Here is a 17,950-nt window from a genome sequence, read left to right as displayed (position 1 = left end):
GGCCCTCACTGCTTAGAAGGCTGACCACTCCCTCTTCAAACTCAGAGTGAAGGATCAGCCTCCCTTCCTGCCCCACAGGAGAAGCTGCTGGACGCGGGCCTGGAAGGAGCCTGGCTGCTGCTCTGGCTCAGGCTCCCTGTTCCTCGTCGCTCACACCCTCTGCAGACAGGGATGGGAAGGACCTGGGATCCCATTCACTGACCCTGTGCAGATGCTCCAGGACCTGACACTTGCTGGTCTCCGCGTAGGCCCGGGGACCCCAGAGGAACTCGTAGCGGGCGGGGTCGCTGTGGGGCACCTGCCGGTACTCCACGTAGCCCTCCTGCACCCACACTTTGGTGAGGAGCTCCCTGGGCTCCCCATAGATGTAGTGCTCCCTCCCGGCACACACATCTATCTTGCTAAGTGCTCCCCAGACCACCTCCTCAGGGGCAACAGAGTCGGCCTCCAGGAGGATCAGGCCCAGGAGCAGCACCAGGAGGCCGGTCTTGGGCATGCTCGGCCTGTCACTCAGCATCCCATCGTAGGTGAGGCCCAGGGTGGGGACGAGGACATAGGAGTGATTGCTGGGGTCCACTTCCTTCACGTCGAGGCCAAGGATCAGCCGCATGTCCTCGGAGGCTCGCCTGAAGACCATGGGGAAGTGGTCCTGGTAATCTTTGAGGATGGTCAGCATTTCTGCCTTTGTGGTCGACTCCTTGGTCTGATGCTTGAACAGCAGGAACGCCACCAGTTCATCCACCTTCTGACATAGAGCATGTTGGAGCACATCTTCCTGGTCATGCCAGGTGCTCGGCCCTTCCTCATCTTGGGGGCTGAGGCCGTCGTCTTCACATTGGCTCCATGGAGGGGTGGCCCTGGCAGTGGGGGAGGGGCTCTGGGGGGGACTGGGTTCTCCAGCATCAGCCACCTCCTCCGAGGTGCCCAGGAACAGGTCAGAGTAAGAAGAGGAGGACGAGGGGGATACGGCCTCCTCCCCCTCAGCCCCCAACAGCTGTGCCTCCACCAGGCCCTGGGCCGGGACTGGGGTCTGAAAGTCTGCCTCCGGCTGGCGGAGCTCACTCATCTCGACCAGGGGCATGATGACTGGGGTCGGGCCGCCGACGGGAGTGTGGGCAGGGGCGACAGGTAGGGACCACGGACCTGGGGGAGAGAGGGCGTGTGAGCGGCCTCGGCGGAGAAAGGCACCCCGGGCAGCTCTGACAAGAGTCACTTACAGGTCTCGTCTTCAGGGGTGCCCTCGGGCCTCACAGGGGCGCTCCTCCTGGGCGGCCTGTCCCCTGCCAACCTGAAGAAGGAAGTGAGGGGGCTCCTCAGGGTGCAGCCAGCACGGCCCCAAGTTCTGGGGCTGAACAGGACGGTGGGGTGACTCGGGTGTTGTGGGGTCCCCTCTGTTCTGGGAGGGGGAGCCCCTGGGTACACACTCAGGGCACGCACCTCCCCTTGACTCCTGGCACTGCCTGGGCCTCCTCTGCTCTGTGGCCTGAGGACACGGTCCTCAGACTTGGGCCTTCGCCTCCCGGTTCCTGGAGCCCCTGTAAGAGGGATGGAGGGGGCACCTCTTGTGTAGACTGTGGCACAGCCCTGGGCCCCTCGGTGCTGGTAGGAGGGATGGGCCGGACTCTGTGAGATCCCCCCAGTTCTGAGTTCTCGGGTGGGTGGTCTCCTCGGGGCTGGCTCGTAGTGCTCACCGTTCCCCTTAAGGGCCTGGACTCTCCCCTTTGTGGGCCTGAGGGGAAACTCAGAACAAGACCCCGGGTCTGAACAGAAAGCAGTGAGGGGGCCCCACATGTGGCCGCACCTGTCCAGGGCCTCCCGAGGGTCCTAGGATGGGGACGTTCTGGGTCCTCACCTCCTCCTCACATCCTGCCTGGCCTCCCAGCACTGACCACAGGGGCAGGTTTCTGTGGAGGCCCCTGTACCAGGGCTGGGGGTCTGCTCAGTCCGCCCTCGGGATCCTGGGAGTCCACCCTCTGCGGACCTGAAGCCTCACCCCTCACACCAAACACCTGACCTCCCGAGGACCCTGAGCCAGAAGTCAGGAAACATCTCATCTGCTGACCGTGCTCTGGCGCCTCCAAGGCCCCCGTGGAAGGGCAAAGCATCCCTCCCTGTGTTGGGGTCTAACGTCCTCAATCCTTGCTTCCTCGCGTGCAGGCTGGACTCTGGGCAGGACCTGGGATTGTCCCGTCTGCCAGTGTGAGTCCCTGCTCCTTCTACCAGGGCGCCAGTCTCTCAGAGGCCCGGACGTCAGGACGTCAGGACAGGCCTACTGTGCTCATCCCGCCCCGGGGCCTCCCACGGCCACCTGCCAGGGCGGGGATCTGGTGGGTCCTTTTTGTCCTCTCTCAGGGTCCCCTCAGTCCTGCCTAAGGGCTCTAACCTTAGTCCACCAGGGACCTGACATTTTACCCTCTGCCCTCATGAGACCCTGCCCCTTATCCCAGGTCCCCAGCTTTTCTGAGGCCCGGATGTCAGGATGTGCTGCTGTGCTCATCCCACCCTATGGCCTCCCAGGGCCAGCTCTGTTCTGGGGTCCAGGCTGCACTCAGTCCTCCCTCAGGGCCCTCACCTTGACTCCACGCAGGACCTGGGATTCTCTCCTGTGCCCGCCTGAGACCCCGCCCCTTATACCCCCTCCCCAGCCTCTCTGAGACCCCGCCCCTTTTAACCCCTCGCCAGGGTCTCTGAGACCCGGATGTCAGGAAGTGCTGCATGGGGTCATCCCACCCTATCGCCTCCCCAGGGCCCCCTCTCTTCTGGGGTCCAGGGTCCGCTCATTCCTCCCTCAGGTTCCTCACCTCGACTCCCGGCAGGTCCTGGGATTCTTCCCTCCGCCCTCTTTAGGCCCCGCCCCTTACACCAGGTCCCCAGTGTCTCTGAGACCTGGAGGCAGAAGTCAAAACTCCTTGCCAAGTGCTCATTCCGTCCCGGGACTGCCCAGGGCTGATGGCAGGGGCGGGGATCAATGGCGTCCCCTCTGTCCTCCTTCAGAGTCCTCAGCTCGAGCCCTGGCAGGTCCGGGGACGCCCCCTGTGTTCACCCGAGGCCGGACCCTCACACCAAGGCTTTCACTGTCCCGAGACCCCCAGGGGGAATCTATGCACAACACATCAGGCCACCAAGCCCAGGGCTTCTCAGGGCTGAGATGATCCCGCGGGGGTCCCTCAGCGCTCCCTCGACTCCTCACCTTGACTCTCCGCTGGCGCCCCCTCATGAACAGACATCTGAGTGCCTCTCTCGCCTCCGAGCACCCTCAGCACCAGGGGCTCTCAGCTCTCGCACCCCAGACGCAGAGCCCACCCCTCGTGCCCCCGCCCACCCGGGAGCCCGAGCCCCATTCGTGCCACGAGCGTCCTCCCCCCCCCCCCCACGCCCCGCCCCGCCCCGCCCCGGCGGGAGCTCCCCTAACAACTACCGAACCCGCGCCCGGGAGTCCTCCCCATCGACCCCCGCCTCAGCCAGGAGTACCTCCCCCTTCCTCCCGCCACACGCAGCAGCCGTTAGCCCTCCCCTCCCTTGTCAGCCCGTGGGGCGGGGGCCCGCCCATCCCATCCTCCCCACCCCCACAGCCAGTCGTCCTCTCCTCTGGCCCCCAAAGCCGGACCCACCCATCCAGCAGGAAGCCCTCTCCTCCGGCCCCCCCACGCTTAGCCATTAGCCCCACCCTCTGCACCCCGACTCGAAAACGCCCCCCACCAGCCACCCCAGCAGCCAGCGGTCCTCCCCTCGGACCCGAACACAGGGGGACCCTTCCCTCAGCCCCCCTTCAACCCGCTGCCCTCCGCCGCCGCTCCCCCACTCCCAACCGAGCAGCCCGTAGCCCTCCCCCCACCTCCACTCCTTCCCAGGGCCCCCGGTACCTGTGGAGTCCAGCCCCCGGCAAAGCCCCCGCCTGTCTCCTGACTTGCTCTGACTCTGTGGATGACTCCGGAGTCCTGCTCAGAAGGGGCTGAAGAGCTCGTCTCAGCAGTGCAGCCAGGAACTCTGCAGCTGACGGTCCCAGGCACTCTGTGCGAACGCCACGTGGGTTTCCGGGTGCTCCCGGAAGCTCCAGGGAGATGAGGGAGAAAGTTCTAGACGTCTCTTTACAGAGAAAGTGGTTGGATGACAAGAGCACGTGAGGAGGCGCTTTGCTACGGGAGCAGCAGTAGCCATGCGCACTGAGGGCCTGAGGTCCCAAGGTTTGGCGCCTCAGGAAGCAAAAGACACGCCCATTGGCCTTCCACCAATAGGAAGGCCTCCCTGCAAGGCTGTGGAGTTGGGGGAGCAAACTTGGCGATGCAGAGCCCGTTGTGGCAAATAACTCAATTTGTCTTTACAGGTGGTTTTCTACTGTGACTGATAATGTCATAAACCTATTCTGATTTCTTTTGTTTTTTTTAGTTTTTGAATTTTATTTTATGTAATTTTTTATACAGCAGGTTCTTATTAGTTACCCATTTTGTACATAAAATTGTACATTTGTGAATCCCAATCTCCCAACTCATCACACCACCACCACCCCCGCCCCCACCATTTTCCCACCTTGGTGTCCATATGTCTGTGCTCTACATCTGTGTCTCTGTTTCTGCCCTGCAAACCGGTTCATCTGTACCATTTTTATAGGTTCCACACATATGCATTAATATACGATATTTGTTTTTCTCTCTCTGACTTCCTTCACTCTGTATGACAGTCTCTAGATCCATCCACGTCTCTACAAACGACCCATTTCGTTCCTCTGTACAGCTGAGTAATAAAGCAATAGTAATAAAGCTCTTCTTTATATGGACTGATTTCTTGTCTAGTTGTATCAACTAGCCATCTTCTCACATGGCACAAGAGGATGAGGCAGCTGTCTGGGGTCTCTTTTATAAGGGAGCTAATCTCATCCATGAGGGCTCCCCCAGCATGGGCTAATCACTTCCCAGCGCCCCACCTCCAAATCCCATCCCTTTGGGGGTTAGAATTTCACAGGTGAATGAGGGGGAGAGGATTACAAATATTCAGTCCGTAGCACTGTCAGTCCAACTATTGTTGCTCCTATGTTCCCTTTTTCCTGCTGAGATAATCAAGTTTTTCATTTACATTTTAACTTCTCTACTGCCTTTTCAGGCAATTATCAGTTTTCGCTAAAACTTTACAATTCACCTATGAAATGGAAGAAGAACCCTCACCATGTCTGGGTCTGCAAAGTGCCTAGCCTACCCTCTCACTGGAGAGGTGTCCCACAGGTGCTGAGCAGGAATCCGACTCTGGACCCCCACCCTCACCCGCAGCAATCCTTTCCCTCCATTGCCCACTGCGGAGGCCACACTCAGCTGAAACGTTCCGAGAAATTTATTAAAGAGAAACATTGACTGAAACCATTGAACGGAGGGCATGATAACACAGAGAGGAACTTCTAACGGCCACCGGACCCCACGGGTTCCCCCCCCCCGGGGTCCCCAACAAGGTGCCTCCGCTACACCCCACCCATCGGCCCTCCATCCCCCCGCCAGTCTCCCTTCCTGAGGGCCCCACATGTGGCCTCTCTCCAGGACAATGTGTGCTGGCAATGCCTGCTCCCCTCAGGGAAGCCCCTCCCCCTATGGCCCACATGCCTGGGGCCTGGCCCTGCCCTGTGGTGGGCACAGGACAGTCCCACAGCAGGGCACGCACCACTGAGCCGACGACGTGGTGTCCCGAAGAACAACCCGGTGGCCATGAATTGTACTGGTAATTACTTTCACATTTCCAAGTAAACTCCTATTGCAATGCTGTGTTATCTAGGTTGGGATCACAAACTATGAAGGAATGTTTCCCAGTTGATTTTACAAATACCAAAATTCAGCCTTGTATTGGATCAGTACAAATATATGTGGTCAATACCATTCACAAACGTAGAAACTGAAGCTTATTAAATACTATTATTAATATACAGAAATCAGTTGCCTTTGTATACACTAAAAACAAAGTATCAGAGAAATTAAGGAAACTATCTCATTTACCATTGCATCACAATGATAGAATACCTAGGAATAAACCTACCTAAGGAGGCAAAAGACCTGTACACTGAAAAGTATAACAGTGGTGAAAGAAACTGAAGACAACACAAACAGATGGAAAGATAACATTGCATTCTTGAATTGGAAGCATCAGTAGTGTTAAAATGACCATACTACTCAAGTCAACCTACAGAACTGCAATCAATGCAATTCCTATGAAAATACTCTTGGCATTTTACACAGAATTTGAACAAATAATTTTAAATTTTCTATGGAAACACAAAAGACCCTGAAGAGCCAAAACAATCTTGAGAAAGAACAACAGAGCTGGAGGAATCATACTCCCTGGTTTCACACTACAGTATAAAGCTACAGTAATCAAAGCAGTATGGTACTGGCACAAAAACAGACAAATAGATCAATGGAACAGGATAGAAAGCAAAGAAATAAACCCACGCACCTATGGTCAATTAATCTACAACAAACTAGGCAGGAATACAGTAGACACTGGAGAAAAGACAGTCTCTTCAATAAGTGGTGCTGAGAGAACTGAACAGCTACATGTAAAAGAATGAAATTAGACCATTGTCCAACAGCATAAACAAAAATAAATGCAAAATAGGGTAAAGGCCTAAATGTAAGACCGGATACTATAAAACTCCTAGAGGGAAACACAGGCAGAACACTCTTTGACATAAATCACAGCAATATGTTTTTGGATCTATCTCCTAAGGAAAAGAAGTAAAAGGAAAAATAAACAAATGGGACCTAACTAAACTTAAAAGCTTTTTTGCACAACAAAGGAAACCACTGACAAAACTAAAAGACAACCTACTGAATGGGAGAAAAGATTTGCAGCTGAAGTGACTGACAAAGGATTAATATCCAATATATATAAACAGCTCATACAACTCAACATCAAGAAAACAAACAACCCAATTACAAACATGGGCAGAAGAACTGAATAGACATTTTTTCAAGGAGAAAATGCAGATGGCCAACAGGCACATGAAATGATCCTCCACATCACTAATCATCAGGCAACTGCAAGTCAAATCCACAAAGAGATATCACCTCACACCTAGTCAGAATGGCTATCATGGAAAAGAACACAAATAACAAATGTAGGTGAGGATGTGGAGAAAAGGGAACCCTTGTACGCTGTTGGGAGAATGTAGATTGGTGCAGCCACTGGGGAAAACAGCATAGAGGTTTCTCAAAAAACTAAAAACAGAACTACCATAGGATCCTGCAATTCCACTCCTGGGTATATATCCCCTCAAAACCCCACTAACTCGAAAAGATCCATGCACCCCAATGCTCATAGAAGCATTATTTACAATTGCAAAGATACGGAAGCTACCTAAGTGTCCATCGACAAATGAATGGATAAAGAACAGGTACTGTATATGTACAATGGACTACTACTCAGCCATAAAAAAGGAACAAACTTTTGCCTTTTGCCTTTTGCAGCAACATGGATGGACTTGGAGGGCAACATGCTAAGTGAAGTAAGTCAGACTTACTTAAGGGAACGGCAAATAATGCACGATATCACTCATATGTGGAATCTAAAAAATACAACAAACTAGTGAATATATCAAAAAAGAAGCAGACTCAAAGATACAGAGAACAAACTAGTGCTTATCAGTAGGGATGAGGGAGGGGCACTACAGGGATGGAGGACTGGGAGGCACAAACTTTGGGGTGTAAGACGGGCTACAAGGATGTATTGTACAACACGGGGAGTAGAGCCAATATTTGGTAACAACTGTAAATTGAATGTAACCTTTAAAAATTGTATAAAAAATACAAAGTATTGGCATTTAAAACATCTTCTATGAAAAAGAACAACATTTGAAAAATCACTAAAGGAAACAGATGAATTTCCATGTCATCTTAGAAAACAGGAAAACAAAGATGCTACACCGGGTTGCCCCAACTTGCCCGGGCCCTCACTGCTTAGAAGGCTGACCACTCCCTCTTCAAACTCAGAGTGAAGGATCAGCCTCCCTTCCTGCCCCACAGGAGAAGCTGCTGGACGCGGGCCTGGAAGGAGCCTGGCTGCTGCTCTGGCTCAGGCTCCCTGTTCCTCGTCGCTCACACCCTCTGCAGACAGGGATGGGAAGGACCTGGGATCCCATTCACTGACCCTGTGCAGATGCTCCAGGACCTGACACTTGCTGGTCTCCGCGTAGGCCCGGGGACCCCAGAGGAACTCGTAGCGGGCGGGGTCGCTGTGGGGCACCTGCCGGTACTCCACGTAGCCCTCCTGCACCCACACTTTGGTGAGGAGCTCCCTGGGCTCCCCATAGATGTAGTGCTCCCTCCCGGCACACACATCTATCTTGCTAAGTGCTCCCCAGACCACCTCCTCAGGGGCAACAGAGTCGGCCTCCAGGAGGATCAGGCCCAGGAGCAGCACCAGGAGGCCGGTCTTGGGCATGCTCGGCCTGTCACTCAGCATCCCATCGTAGGTGAGGCCCAGGGTGGGGACGAGGACATAGGAGTGATTGCTGGGGTCCACTTCCTTCACGTCGAGGCCAAGGATCAGCCGCATGTCCTCGGAGGCTCGCCTGAAGACCATGGGGAAGTGGTCCTGGTAATCTTTGAGGATGGTCAGCATTTCTGCCTTTGTGGTCGACTCCTTGGTCTGATGCTTGAACAGCAGGAACGCCACCAGTTCATCCACCTTCTGACATAGAGCATGTTGGAGCACATCTTCCTGGTCATGCCAGGTGCTCGGCCCTTCCTCATCTTGGGGGCTGAGGCCGTCGTCTTCACATTGGCTCCATGGAGGGGTGGCCCTGGCAGTGGGGGAGGGGCTCTGGGGGGGACTGGGTTCTCCAGCATCAGCCACCTCCTCCGAGGTGCCCAGGAACAGGTCAGAGTAAGAAGAGGAGGACGAGGGGGATACGGCCTCCTCCCCCTCAGCCCCCAACAGCTGTGCCTCCACCAGGCCCTGGGCCGGGACTGGGGTCTGAAAGTCTGCCTCCGGCTGGCGGAGCTCACTCATCTCGACCAGGGGCATGATGACTGGGGTCGGGCCGCCGACGGGAGTGTGGGCAGGGGCGACAGGTAGGGACCACGGACCTGGGGGAGAGAGGGCGTGTGAGCGGCCTCGGCGGAGAAAGGCACCCCGGGCAGCTCTGACAAGAGTCACTTACAGGTCTCGTCTTCAGGGGTGCCCTCGGGCCTCACAGGGGCGCTCCTCCTGGGCGGCCTGTCCCCTGCCAACCTGAAGAAGGAAGTGAGGGGGCTCCTCAGGGTGCAGCCAGCACGGCCCCAAGTTCTGGGGCTGAACAGGACGGTGGGGTGACTCGGGTGTTGTGGGGTCCCCTCTGTTCTGGGAGGGGGAGCCCCTGGGTACACACTCAGGGCACGCACCTCCCCTTGACTCCTGGCACTGCCTGGGCCTCCTCTGCTCTGTGGCCTGAGGACACGGTCCTCAGACTTGGGCCTTCGCCTCCCGGTTCCTGGAGCCCCTGTAAGAGGGATGGAGGGGGCACCTCTTGTGTAGACTGTGGCACAGCCCTGGGCCCCTCGGTGCTGGTAGGAGGGATGGGCCGGACTCTGTGAGATCCCCCCAGTTCTGAGTTCTCGGGTGGGTGGTCTCCTCGGGGCTGGCTCGTAGTGCTCACCGTTCCCCTTAAGGGCCTGGACTCTCCCCTTTGTGGGCCTGAGGGGAAACTCAGAACAAGACCCCGGGTCTGAACAGAAAGCAGTGAGGGGGCCCCACATGTGGCCGCACCTGTCCAGGGCCTCCCGAGGGTCCTAGGATGGGGACGTTCTGGGTCCTCACCTCCTCCTCACATCCTGCCTGGCCTCCCAGCACTGACCACAGGGGCAGGTTTCTGTGGAGGCCCCTGTACCAGGGCTGGGGGTCTGCTCAGTCCGCCCTCGGGATCCTGGGAGTCCACCCTCTGCGGACCTGAAGCCTCACCCCTCACACCAAACACCTGACCTCCCGAGGACCCTGAGCCAGAAGTCAGGAAACATCTCATCTGCTGACCGTGCTCTGGCGCCTCCAAGGCCCCCGTGGAAGGGCAAAGCATCCCTCCCTGTGTTGGGGTCTAACGTCCTCAATCCTTGCTTCCTCGCGTGCAGGCTGGACTCTGGGCAGGACCTGGGATTGTCCCGTCTGCCAGTGTGAGTCCCTGCTCCTTCTACCAGGGCGCCAGTCTCTCAGAGGCCCGGACGTCAGGACGTCAGGACAGGCCTACTGTGCTCATCCCGCCCCGGGGCCTCCCACGGCCACCTGCCAGGGCGGGGATCTGGTGGGTCCTTTTTGTCCTCTCTCAGGGTCCCCTCAGTCCTGCCTAAGGGCTCTAACCTTAGTCCACCAGGGACCTGACATTTTACCCTCTGCCCTCATGAGACCCTGCCCCTTATCCCAGGTCCCCAGCTTTTCTGAGGCCCGGATGTCAGGATGTGCTGCTGTGCTCATCCCACCCTATGGCCTCCCAGGGCCAGCTCTGTTCTGGGGTCCAGGCTGCACTCAGTCCTCCCTCAGGGCCCTCACCTTGACTCCACGCAGGACCTGGGATTCTCTCCTGTGCCCGCCTGAGACCCCGCCCCTTATACCCCCTCCCCAGCCTCTCTGAGACCCCGCCCCTTTTAACCCCTCGCCAGGGTCTCTGAGACCCGGATGTCAGGAAGTGCTGCATGGGGTCATCCCACCCTATCGCCTCCCCAGGGCCCCCTCTCTTCTGGGGTCCAGGGTCCGCTCATTCCTCCCTCAGGTTCCTCACCTCGACTCCCGGCAGGTCCTGGGATTCTTCCCTCCGCCCTCTTTAGGCCCCGCCCCTTACACCAGGTCCCCAGTGTCTCTGAGACCTGGAGGCAGAAGTCAAAACTCCTTGCCAAGTGCTCATTCCGTCCCGGGACTGCCCAGGGCTGATGGCAGGGGCGGGGATCAATGGCGTCCCCTCTGTCCTCCTTCAGAGTCCTCAGCTCGAGCCCTGGCAGGTCCGGGGACGCCCCCTGTGTTCACCCGAGGCCGGACCCTCACACCAAGGCTTTCACTGTCCCGAGACCCCCAGGGGGAATCTATGCACAACACATCAGGCCACCAAGCCCAGGGCTTCTCAGGGCTGAGATGATCCCGCGGGGGTCCCTCAGCGCTCCCTCGACTCCTCACCTTGACTCTCCGCTGGCGCCCCCTCATGAACAGACATCTGAGTGCCTCTCTCGCCTCCGAGCACCCTCAGCACCAGGGGCTCTCAGCTCTCGCACCCCAGACGCAGAGCCCACCCCTCGTGCCCCCGCCCACCCGGGAGCCCGAGCCCCATTCGTGCCACGAGCGTCCTCCCCGCCACCCCACGCCCCGCCCCGCCCCGCCCCGGCGGGAGCTCCCCTAACAACTACCGAACCCGCGCCCGGGAGTCCTCCCCATCGACCCCCGCCTCAGCCAGGAGTACCTCCCCCTTCCTCCCGCCACACGCAGCAGCCGTTAGCCCTCCCCTCCCTTGTCAGCCCGTGGGGCGGGGGCCCGCCCATCCCATCCTCCCCACCCCCACAGCCAGTCGTCCTCTCCTCTGGCCCCCAAAGCCGGACCCACCCATCCAGCAGGAAGCCCTCTCCTCCGGCCCCCCCACGCTTAGCCATTAGCCCCACCCTCTGCACCCCGACTCGAAAACGCCCCCCACCAGCCACCCCAGCAGCCAGCGGTCCTCCCCTCGGACCCGAACACAGGGGGACCCTTCCCTCAGCCCCCCTTCAACCCGCTGCCCTCCGCCGCCGCTCCCCCACTCCCAACCGAGCAGCCCGTAGCCCTCCCCCCACCTCCACTCCTTCCCAGGGCCCCCGGTACCTGTGGAGTCCAGCCCCCGGCAAAGCCCCCGCCTGTCTCCTGACTTGCTCTGACTCTGTGGATGACTCCGGAGTCCTGCTCAGAAGGGGCTGAAGAGCTCGTCTCAGCAGTGCAGCCAGGAACTCTGCAGCTGACGGTCCCAGGCACTCTGTGCGAACGCCACGTGGGTTTCCGGGTGCTCCCGGAAGCTCCAGGGAGATGAGGGAGAAAGTTCTAGACGTCTCTTTACAGAGAAAGTGGTTGGATGACAAGAGCACGTGAGGAGGCGCTTTGCTACGGGAGCAGCAGTAGCCATGCGCACTGAGGGCCTGAGGTCCCAAGGTTTGGCGCCTCAGGAAGCAAAAGACACGCCCATTGGCCTTCCACCAATAGGAAGGCCTCCCTGCAAGGCTGTGGAGTTGGGGGAGCAAACTTGGCGATGCAGAGCCCGTTGTGGCAAATAACTCAATTTGTCTTTACAGGTGGTTTTCTACTGTGACTGATAATGTCATAAACCTATTCTGATTTCTTTTGTTTTTTTTAGTTTTTGAATTTTATTTTATGTAATTTTTTATACAGCAGGTTCTTATTAGTTACCCATTTTGTACATAAAATTGTACATTTGTGAATCCCAATCTCCCAACTCATCACACCACCACCACCCCCGCCCCCACCATTTTCCCACCTTGGTGTCCATATGTCTGTGCTCTACATCTGTGTCTCTGTTTCTGCCCTGCAAACCGGTTCATCTGTACCATTTTTCTAGGTTCCACACATATGCATTAATATACGATATTTGTTTTTCTCTCTCTGACTTCCTTCACTCTGTATGACAGTCTCTAGATCCATCCACGTCTCTACAAACGACCCATTTCGTTCCTCTGTACAGCTGAGTAATAAAGCAATAGTAATAAAGCTCTTCTTTATATGGATTGATTTCTTGTCTAGTTGTATCAACTAGCCATCTTCTCACATGGCACAAGAGGATGAGGCAGCTGTCTGGGGTCTCTTTTATAAGGGAGCTAATCTCATCCATGAGGGCTCCCCCAGCATGGGCTAATCACTTCCCAGCGCCCCACCTCCAAATCCCATCCCTTTGGGGGTTAGAATTTCACAGGTGAATGAGGGGGAGAGGATTACAAATATTCAGTCCGTAGCACTGTCAGTCCAACTATTGTTGCTCCTATGTTCCCTTTTTCCTGCTGAGATAATCAAGTTTTTCATTTACATTTTAACTTCTCTACTGCCTTTTCAGGCAATTATCAGTTTTCGCTAAAACTTTACAATTCACCTATGAAATGGAAGAAGAACCCTCACCATGTCTGGGTCTGCAAAGTGCCTAGCCTACCCTCTCACTGGAGAGGTGTCCCACAGGTGCTGAGCAGGAATCCGACTCTGGACCCCCACCCTCACCCGCAGCAATCCTTTCCCTCCATTGCCCACTGCGGAGGCCACACTCAGCTGAAACGTTCCGAGAAATTTATTAAAGAGAAACATTGACTGAAACCATTGAACGGAGGGCATGATAACACAGAGAGGAACTTCTAACGGCCACCGGACCCCACGGGTTCCCCCCCCCCGGGGTCCCCAACAAGGTGCCTCCGCTACACCCCACCCATCGGCCCTCCATCCCCCCCCCAGTCTCCCTTCCTGAGGGCCCCACATGTGGCCTCTCTCCAGGACGATGTGTGCTGGCAATGCCTGCTCCCCTCAGGGAAGCCCCTCCCCCTATGGCCCACATGCCTGGGGCCTGGCCCTGCCCTGTGGTGGGCACAGGACAGTCCCACAGCAGGGCACGCACCACTGAGCCGACGACGTGGTGTCCCGAAGAACAACCCGGTGGCCATGAATTGTACTGGTAATTACTTTCACATTTCCAAGTAAACTCCTATTGCAATGCTGTGTTATCTAGGTTGGGATCACAAACTATGAAGGAATGTTTCCCAGTTGATTTTACAAATACCAAAATTCAGCCTTGTATTGGATCAGTACAAATATATGTGGTCAATACCATTCACAAACGTAGAAACTGAAGCTTATTAAATACTATTATTAATATACAGAAATCAGTTGCCTTTGTATACACTAAAAACAAAGTATCAGAGAAATTAAGGAAACTATCTCATTTACCATTGCATCACAATGATAGAATACCTAGGAATAAACCTACCTAAGGAGGCAAAAGACCTGTACACTGAAAAGTATAACAGTGGTGAAAGAAACTGAAGACAACACAAACAGATGGAAAGATAACATTGCATTCTTGAATTGGAAGCATCAGTAGTGTTAAAATGACCATACTACTCAAGTCAACCTACAGAACTGCAATCAATGCAATTCCTATGAAAATACTCTTGGCATTTTACACAGAATTTGAACAAATAATTTTAAATTTTCTATGGAAACACAAAAGACCCTGAAGAGCCAAAACAATCTTGAGAAAGAACAACAGAGCTGGAGGAATCATACTCCCTGGTTTCACACTACAGTATAAAGCTACAGTAATCAAAGCAGTATGGTACTGGCACAAAAACAGACAAATAGATCAATGGAACAGGATAGAAAGCAAAGAAATAAACCCACGCACCTATGGTCAATTAATCTACAACAAACTAGGCAGGAATACAGTAGACACTGGAGAAAAGACAGTCTCTTCAATAAGTGGTGCTGAGAGAACTGAACAGCTACATGTAAAAGAATGAAATTAGACCATTGTCCAACAGCATAAACAAAAATAAATGCAAAATAGGGTAAAGGCCTAAATGTAAGACCGGATACTATAAAACTCCTAGAGGGAAACACAGGCAGAACACTCTTTGACATAAATCACAGCAATATGTTTTTGGATCTATCTCCTAAGGAAAAGAAGTAAAAGGAAAAATAAACAAATGGGACCTAACTAAACTTAAAAGCTTTTTTGCACAACAAAGGAAACCACTGACAAAACTAAAAGACAACCTACTGAATGGGAGAAAAGATTTGCAGCTGAAGTGACTGACAAAGGATTAATATCCAATATATATAAACAGCTCATACAACTCAACATCAAGAAAACAAACAACCCAATTACAAACATGGGCAGAAGAACTGAATAGACATTTTTTCAAGGAGGAAATGCAGATGGCCAACAGGCACATGAAATGATCCTCCACATCACTAATCATCAGGCAACTGCAAGTCAAATCCACAAAGAGATATCACCTCACACCTAGTCAGAATGGCTATCATGGAAAAGAACACAAATAACAAATGTAGGTGAGGATGTGGAGAAAAGGGAACCCTTGTACGCTGTTGGGAGAATGTAGATTGGTGCAGCCACTGGGGAAAACAGCATAGAGGTTTCTCAAAAAACTAAAAACAGAACTACCATAGGATCCTGCAATTCCACTCCTGGGTATATATCCCCTCAAAACCCCACTAACTCGAAAAGATCCATGCACCCCAATGCTCATAGAAGCATTATTTACAATTGCAAAGATACGGAAGCTACCTAAGTGTCCATCGACAAATGAATGGATAAAGAACAGGTACTGTATATGTACAATGGACTACTACTCAGCCATAAAAAAGGAACAAACTTTTGCCTTTTGCCTTTTGCAGCAACATGGATGGACTTGGAGGGCAACATGCTAAGTGAAGTAAGTCAGACTTACTTAAGGGAACGGCAAATAATGCACGATATCACTCATATGTGGAATCTAAAAAATACAACAAACTAGTGAATATATCAAAAAAGAAGCAGACTCAAAGATACAGAGAACAAACTAGTGCTTATCAGTAGGGATGAGGGAGGGGCACTACAGGGATGGAGGACTGGGAGGCACAAACTTTGGGGTGTAAGACGGGCTACAAGGATGTATTGTACAACACGGGGAGTAGAGCCAATATTTGGTAACAACTGTAAATTGAATGTAACCTTTAAAAATTGTATAAAAAATACAAAGTATTGGCATTTAAAACATCTTCTATGAAAAAGAACAACATTTGAAAAATCACTAAAGGAAACAGATGAATTTCCATGTCATCTTAGAAAACAGGAAAACAAAGATGCTACACCGGGTTGCCCCAACTTGCCCGGGCCCTCACTGCTTAGAAGGCTGACCACTCCCTCTTCAAACTCAGAGTGAAGGATCAGCCTCCCTTCCTGCCCCACAGGAGAAGCTGCTGGACGCGGGCCTGGAAGGAGCCTGGCTGCTGCTCTGGCTCAGGCTCCCTGTTCCTCGTCGCTCACACCCTCTGCAGACAGGGATGGGAAGGACCTGGGATCCCATTCACTGACCCTGTGCAGATGCTCCAGGACCTGACACTTGCTGGTCTCCGCGTAGGCCCGGGGACCCCAGAGGAACTCGTAGCGGGCGGGGTCGCTGTGGGGCACCTGCCGGTACTCCACGTAGCCCTCCTGCACCCACACTTTGGTGAGGAGCTCCCTGGGCTCCCCATAGATGTAGTGCTCCCTCCCGGCACACACATCTATCTTGCTAAGTGCTCCCCAGACCACCTCCTCAGGGGCAACAGAGTCGGCCTCCAGGAGGATCAGGCCCAGGAGCAGCACCAGGAGGCCGGTCTTGGGCATGCTCGGCCTGTCACTCAGCATCCCATCGTAGGTGAGGCCCAGGGTGGGGACGAGGACATAGGAGTGATTGCTGGGGTCCACTTCCTTCACGTCGAGGCCAAGGATCAGCCGCATGTCCTCGGAGGCTCGCCTGAAGACCATGGGGAAGTGGTCCTGGTAATCTTTGAGGATGGTCAGCATTTCTGCCTTTGTGGTCGACTCCTTGGTCTGATGCTTGAACAGCAGGAACGCCACCAGTTCATCCACCTTCTGACATAGAGCATGTTGGAGCACATCTTCCTGGTCATGCCAGGTGCTCGGCCCTTCCTCATCTTGGGGGCTGAGGCCGTCGTCTTCACATTGGCTCCATGGAGGGGTGGCCCTGGCAGTGGGGGAGGGGCTCTGGGGGGGACTGGGTTCTCCAGCATCAGCCACCTCCTCCGAGGTGCCCAGGAACAGGTCAGAGTAAGAAGAGGAGGACGAGGGGGATACGGCCTCCTCCCCCTCAGCCCCCAACAGCTGTGCCTCCACCAGGCCCTGGGCCGGGACTGGGGTCTGAAAGTCTGCCTCCGGCTGGCGGAGCTCACTCATCTCGACCAGGGGCATGATGACTGGGGTCGGGCCGCCGACGGGAGTGTGGGCAGGGGCGACAGGTAGGGACCACGGACCTGGGGGAGAGAGGGCGTGTGAGCGGCCTCGGCGGAGAAAGGCACCCCGGGCAGCTCTGACAAGAGTCACTTACAGGTCTCGTCTTCAGGGGTGCCCTCGGGCCTCACAGGGGCGCTCCTCCTGGGCGGCCTGTCCCCTGCCAACCTGAAGAAGGAAGTGAGGGGGCTCCTCAGGGTGCAGCCAGCACGGCCCCAAGTTCTGGGGCTGAACAGGACGGTGGGGTGACTCGGGTGTTGTGGGGTCCCCTCTGTTCTGGGAGGGGGAGCCCCTGGGTACACACTCAGGGCACGCACCTCCCCTTGACTCCTGGCACTGCCTGGGCCTCCTCTGCTCTGTGGCCTGAGGACACGGTCCTCAGACTTGGGCCTTCGCCTCCCGGTTCCTGGAGCCCCTGTAAGAGGGATGGAGGGGGCACCTCTTGTGTAGACTGTGGCACAGCCCTGGGCCCCTCGGTGCTGGTAGGAGGGATGGGCCGGACTCTGTGAGATCCCCCCAGTTCTGAGTTCTCGGGTGGGTGGTCTCCTCGGGGCTGGCTCGTAGTGCTCACCGTTCCCCTTAAGGGCCTGGACTCTCCCCTTTGTGGGCCTGAGGGGAAACTCAGAACAAGACCCCGGGTCTGAACAGAAAGCAGTGAGGGGGCCCCACATGTGGCCGCACCTGTCCAGGGCCTCCCGAGGGTCCTAGGATGGGGACGTTCTGGGTCCTCACCTCCTCCTCACATCCTGCCTGGCCTCCCAGCACTGACCACAGGGGCAGGTTTCTGTGGAGGCCCCTGTACCAGGGCTGGGGGTCTGCTCAGTCCGCCCTCGGGATCCTGGGAGTCCACCCTCTGCGGACCTGAAGCCTCACCCCTCACACCAAACACCTGACCTCCCGAGGACCCTGAGCCAGAAGTCAGGAAACATCTCATCTGCTGACCGTGCTCTGGCGCCTCCAAGGCCCCCGTGGAAGGGCAAAGCATCCCTCCCT

The 17,950-nt window shown here is 55.3% G+C and overlaps 3 protein-coding genes across 3 annotated transcripts; all 3 read right to left on the bottom strand.

Moving 5' to 3' along the window:
- Positions 1–127: 127 nt before the first annotated feature.
- Positions 128–1,066, bottom strand: LOC132482510 (melanoma-associated antigen 10-like). The gene is made up of 2 exons (XM_060087831.1): positions 933–1,066; positions 128–815 (listed from the first exon to the last, which is right to left on the bottom strand). Exons 1-2 carry the CDS (start codon positions 1,064–1,066, stop codon positions 128–130), a joined length of 822 nt encoding a protein of 273 aa, XP_059943814.1.
- Positions 1,067–8,046: 6,980 nt separating this feature from the next.
- On the bottom strand, positions 8,047–8,985 carry LOC132482511 (melanoma-associated antigen 10-like). The gene is made up of 2 exons (XM_060087832.1): positions 8,852–8,985; positions 8,047–8,734 (listed from the first exon to the last, which is right to left on the bottom strand). Exons 1-2 carry the CDS (start codon positions 8,983–8,985, stop codon positions 8,047–8,049), a joined length of 822 nt encoding a protein of 273 aa, XP_059943815.1.
- A 6,979-nt stretch (positions 8,986–15,964) lies between these two features.
- Positions 15,965–16,903, bottom strand: LOC132482512 (melanoma-associated antigen 10-like). Its single transcript, XM_060087833.1, has 2 exons — positions 16,770–16,903; positions 15,965–16,652 (listed from the first exon to the last, which is right to left on the bottom strand). Exons 1-2 carry the CDS (start codon positions 16,901–16,903, stop codon positions 15,965–15,967), a joined length of 822 nt encoding a protein of 273 aa, XP_059943816.1.
- Positions 16,904–17,950: the final 1,047 nt, after the last annotated feature.

Source organism: Mesoplodon densirostris, chromosome X (genome assembly GCF_025265405.1).
Source record: "Mesoplodon densirostris isolate mMesDen1 chromosome X, mMesDen1 primary haplotype, whole genome shotgun sequence".
In the NCBI taxonomy this organism is placed as follows: Eukaryota; Metazoa; Chordata; class Mammalia; order Artiodactyla; family Ziphiidae; genus Mesoplodon; species Mesoplodon densirostris.
The sequence above is the reverse complement of the archived record's forward strand: the minus strand, read 5'-3'. Positions and strand labels throughout refer to the sequence as shown.

Coding starts and splice junctions, on each gene's coding strand:
- LOC132482511 (XM_060087832.1), bottom strand. CDS start 8,985: ATGAGTGAGCTCCGCCAGCCGGAGGCAGACTTTCAGACCCCAGTCCCG. Junction 8,735..8,851: donor TCCTCTTCTTACTCTGACCT/GTTCCTGGGCAC, acceptor CGACGGCCTCAG/CCCCCAAGATGAGGAAGGGC.
- LOC132482512 (XM_060087833.1), bottom strand. CDS start 16,903: ATGAGTGAGCTCCGCCAGCCGGAGGCAGACTTTCAGACCCCAGTCCCG. Junction 16,653..16,769: donor TCCTCTTCTTACTCTGACCT/GTTCCTGGGCAC, acceptor CGACGGCCTCAG/CCCCCAAGATGAGGAAGGGC.
- LOC132482510 (XM_060087831.1), bottom strand. CDS start 1,066: ATGAGTGAGCTCCGCCAGCCGGAGGCAGACTTTCAGACCCCAGTCCCG. Junction 816..932: donor TCCTCTTCTTACTCTGACCT/GTTCCTGGGCAC, acceptor CGACGGCCTCAG/CCCCCAAGATGAGGAAGGGC.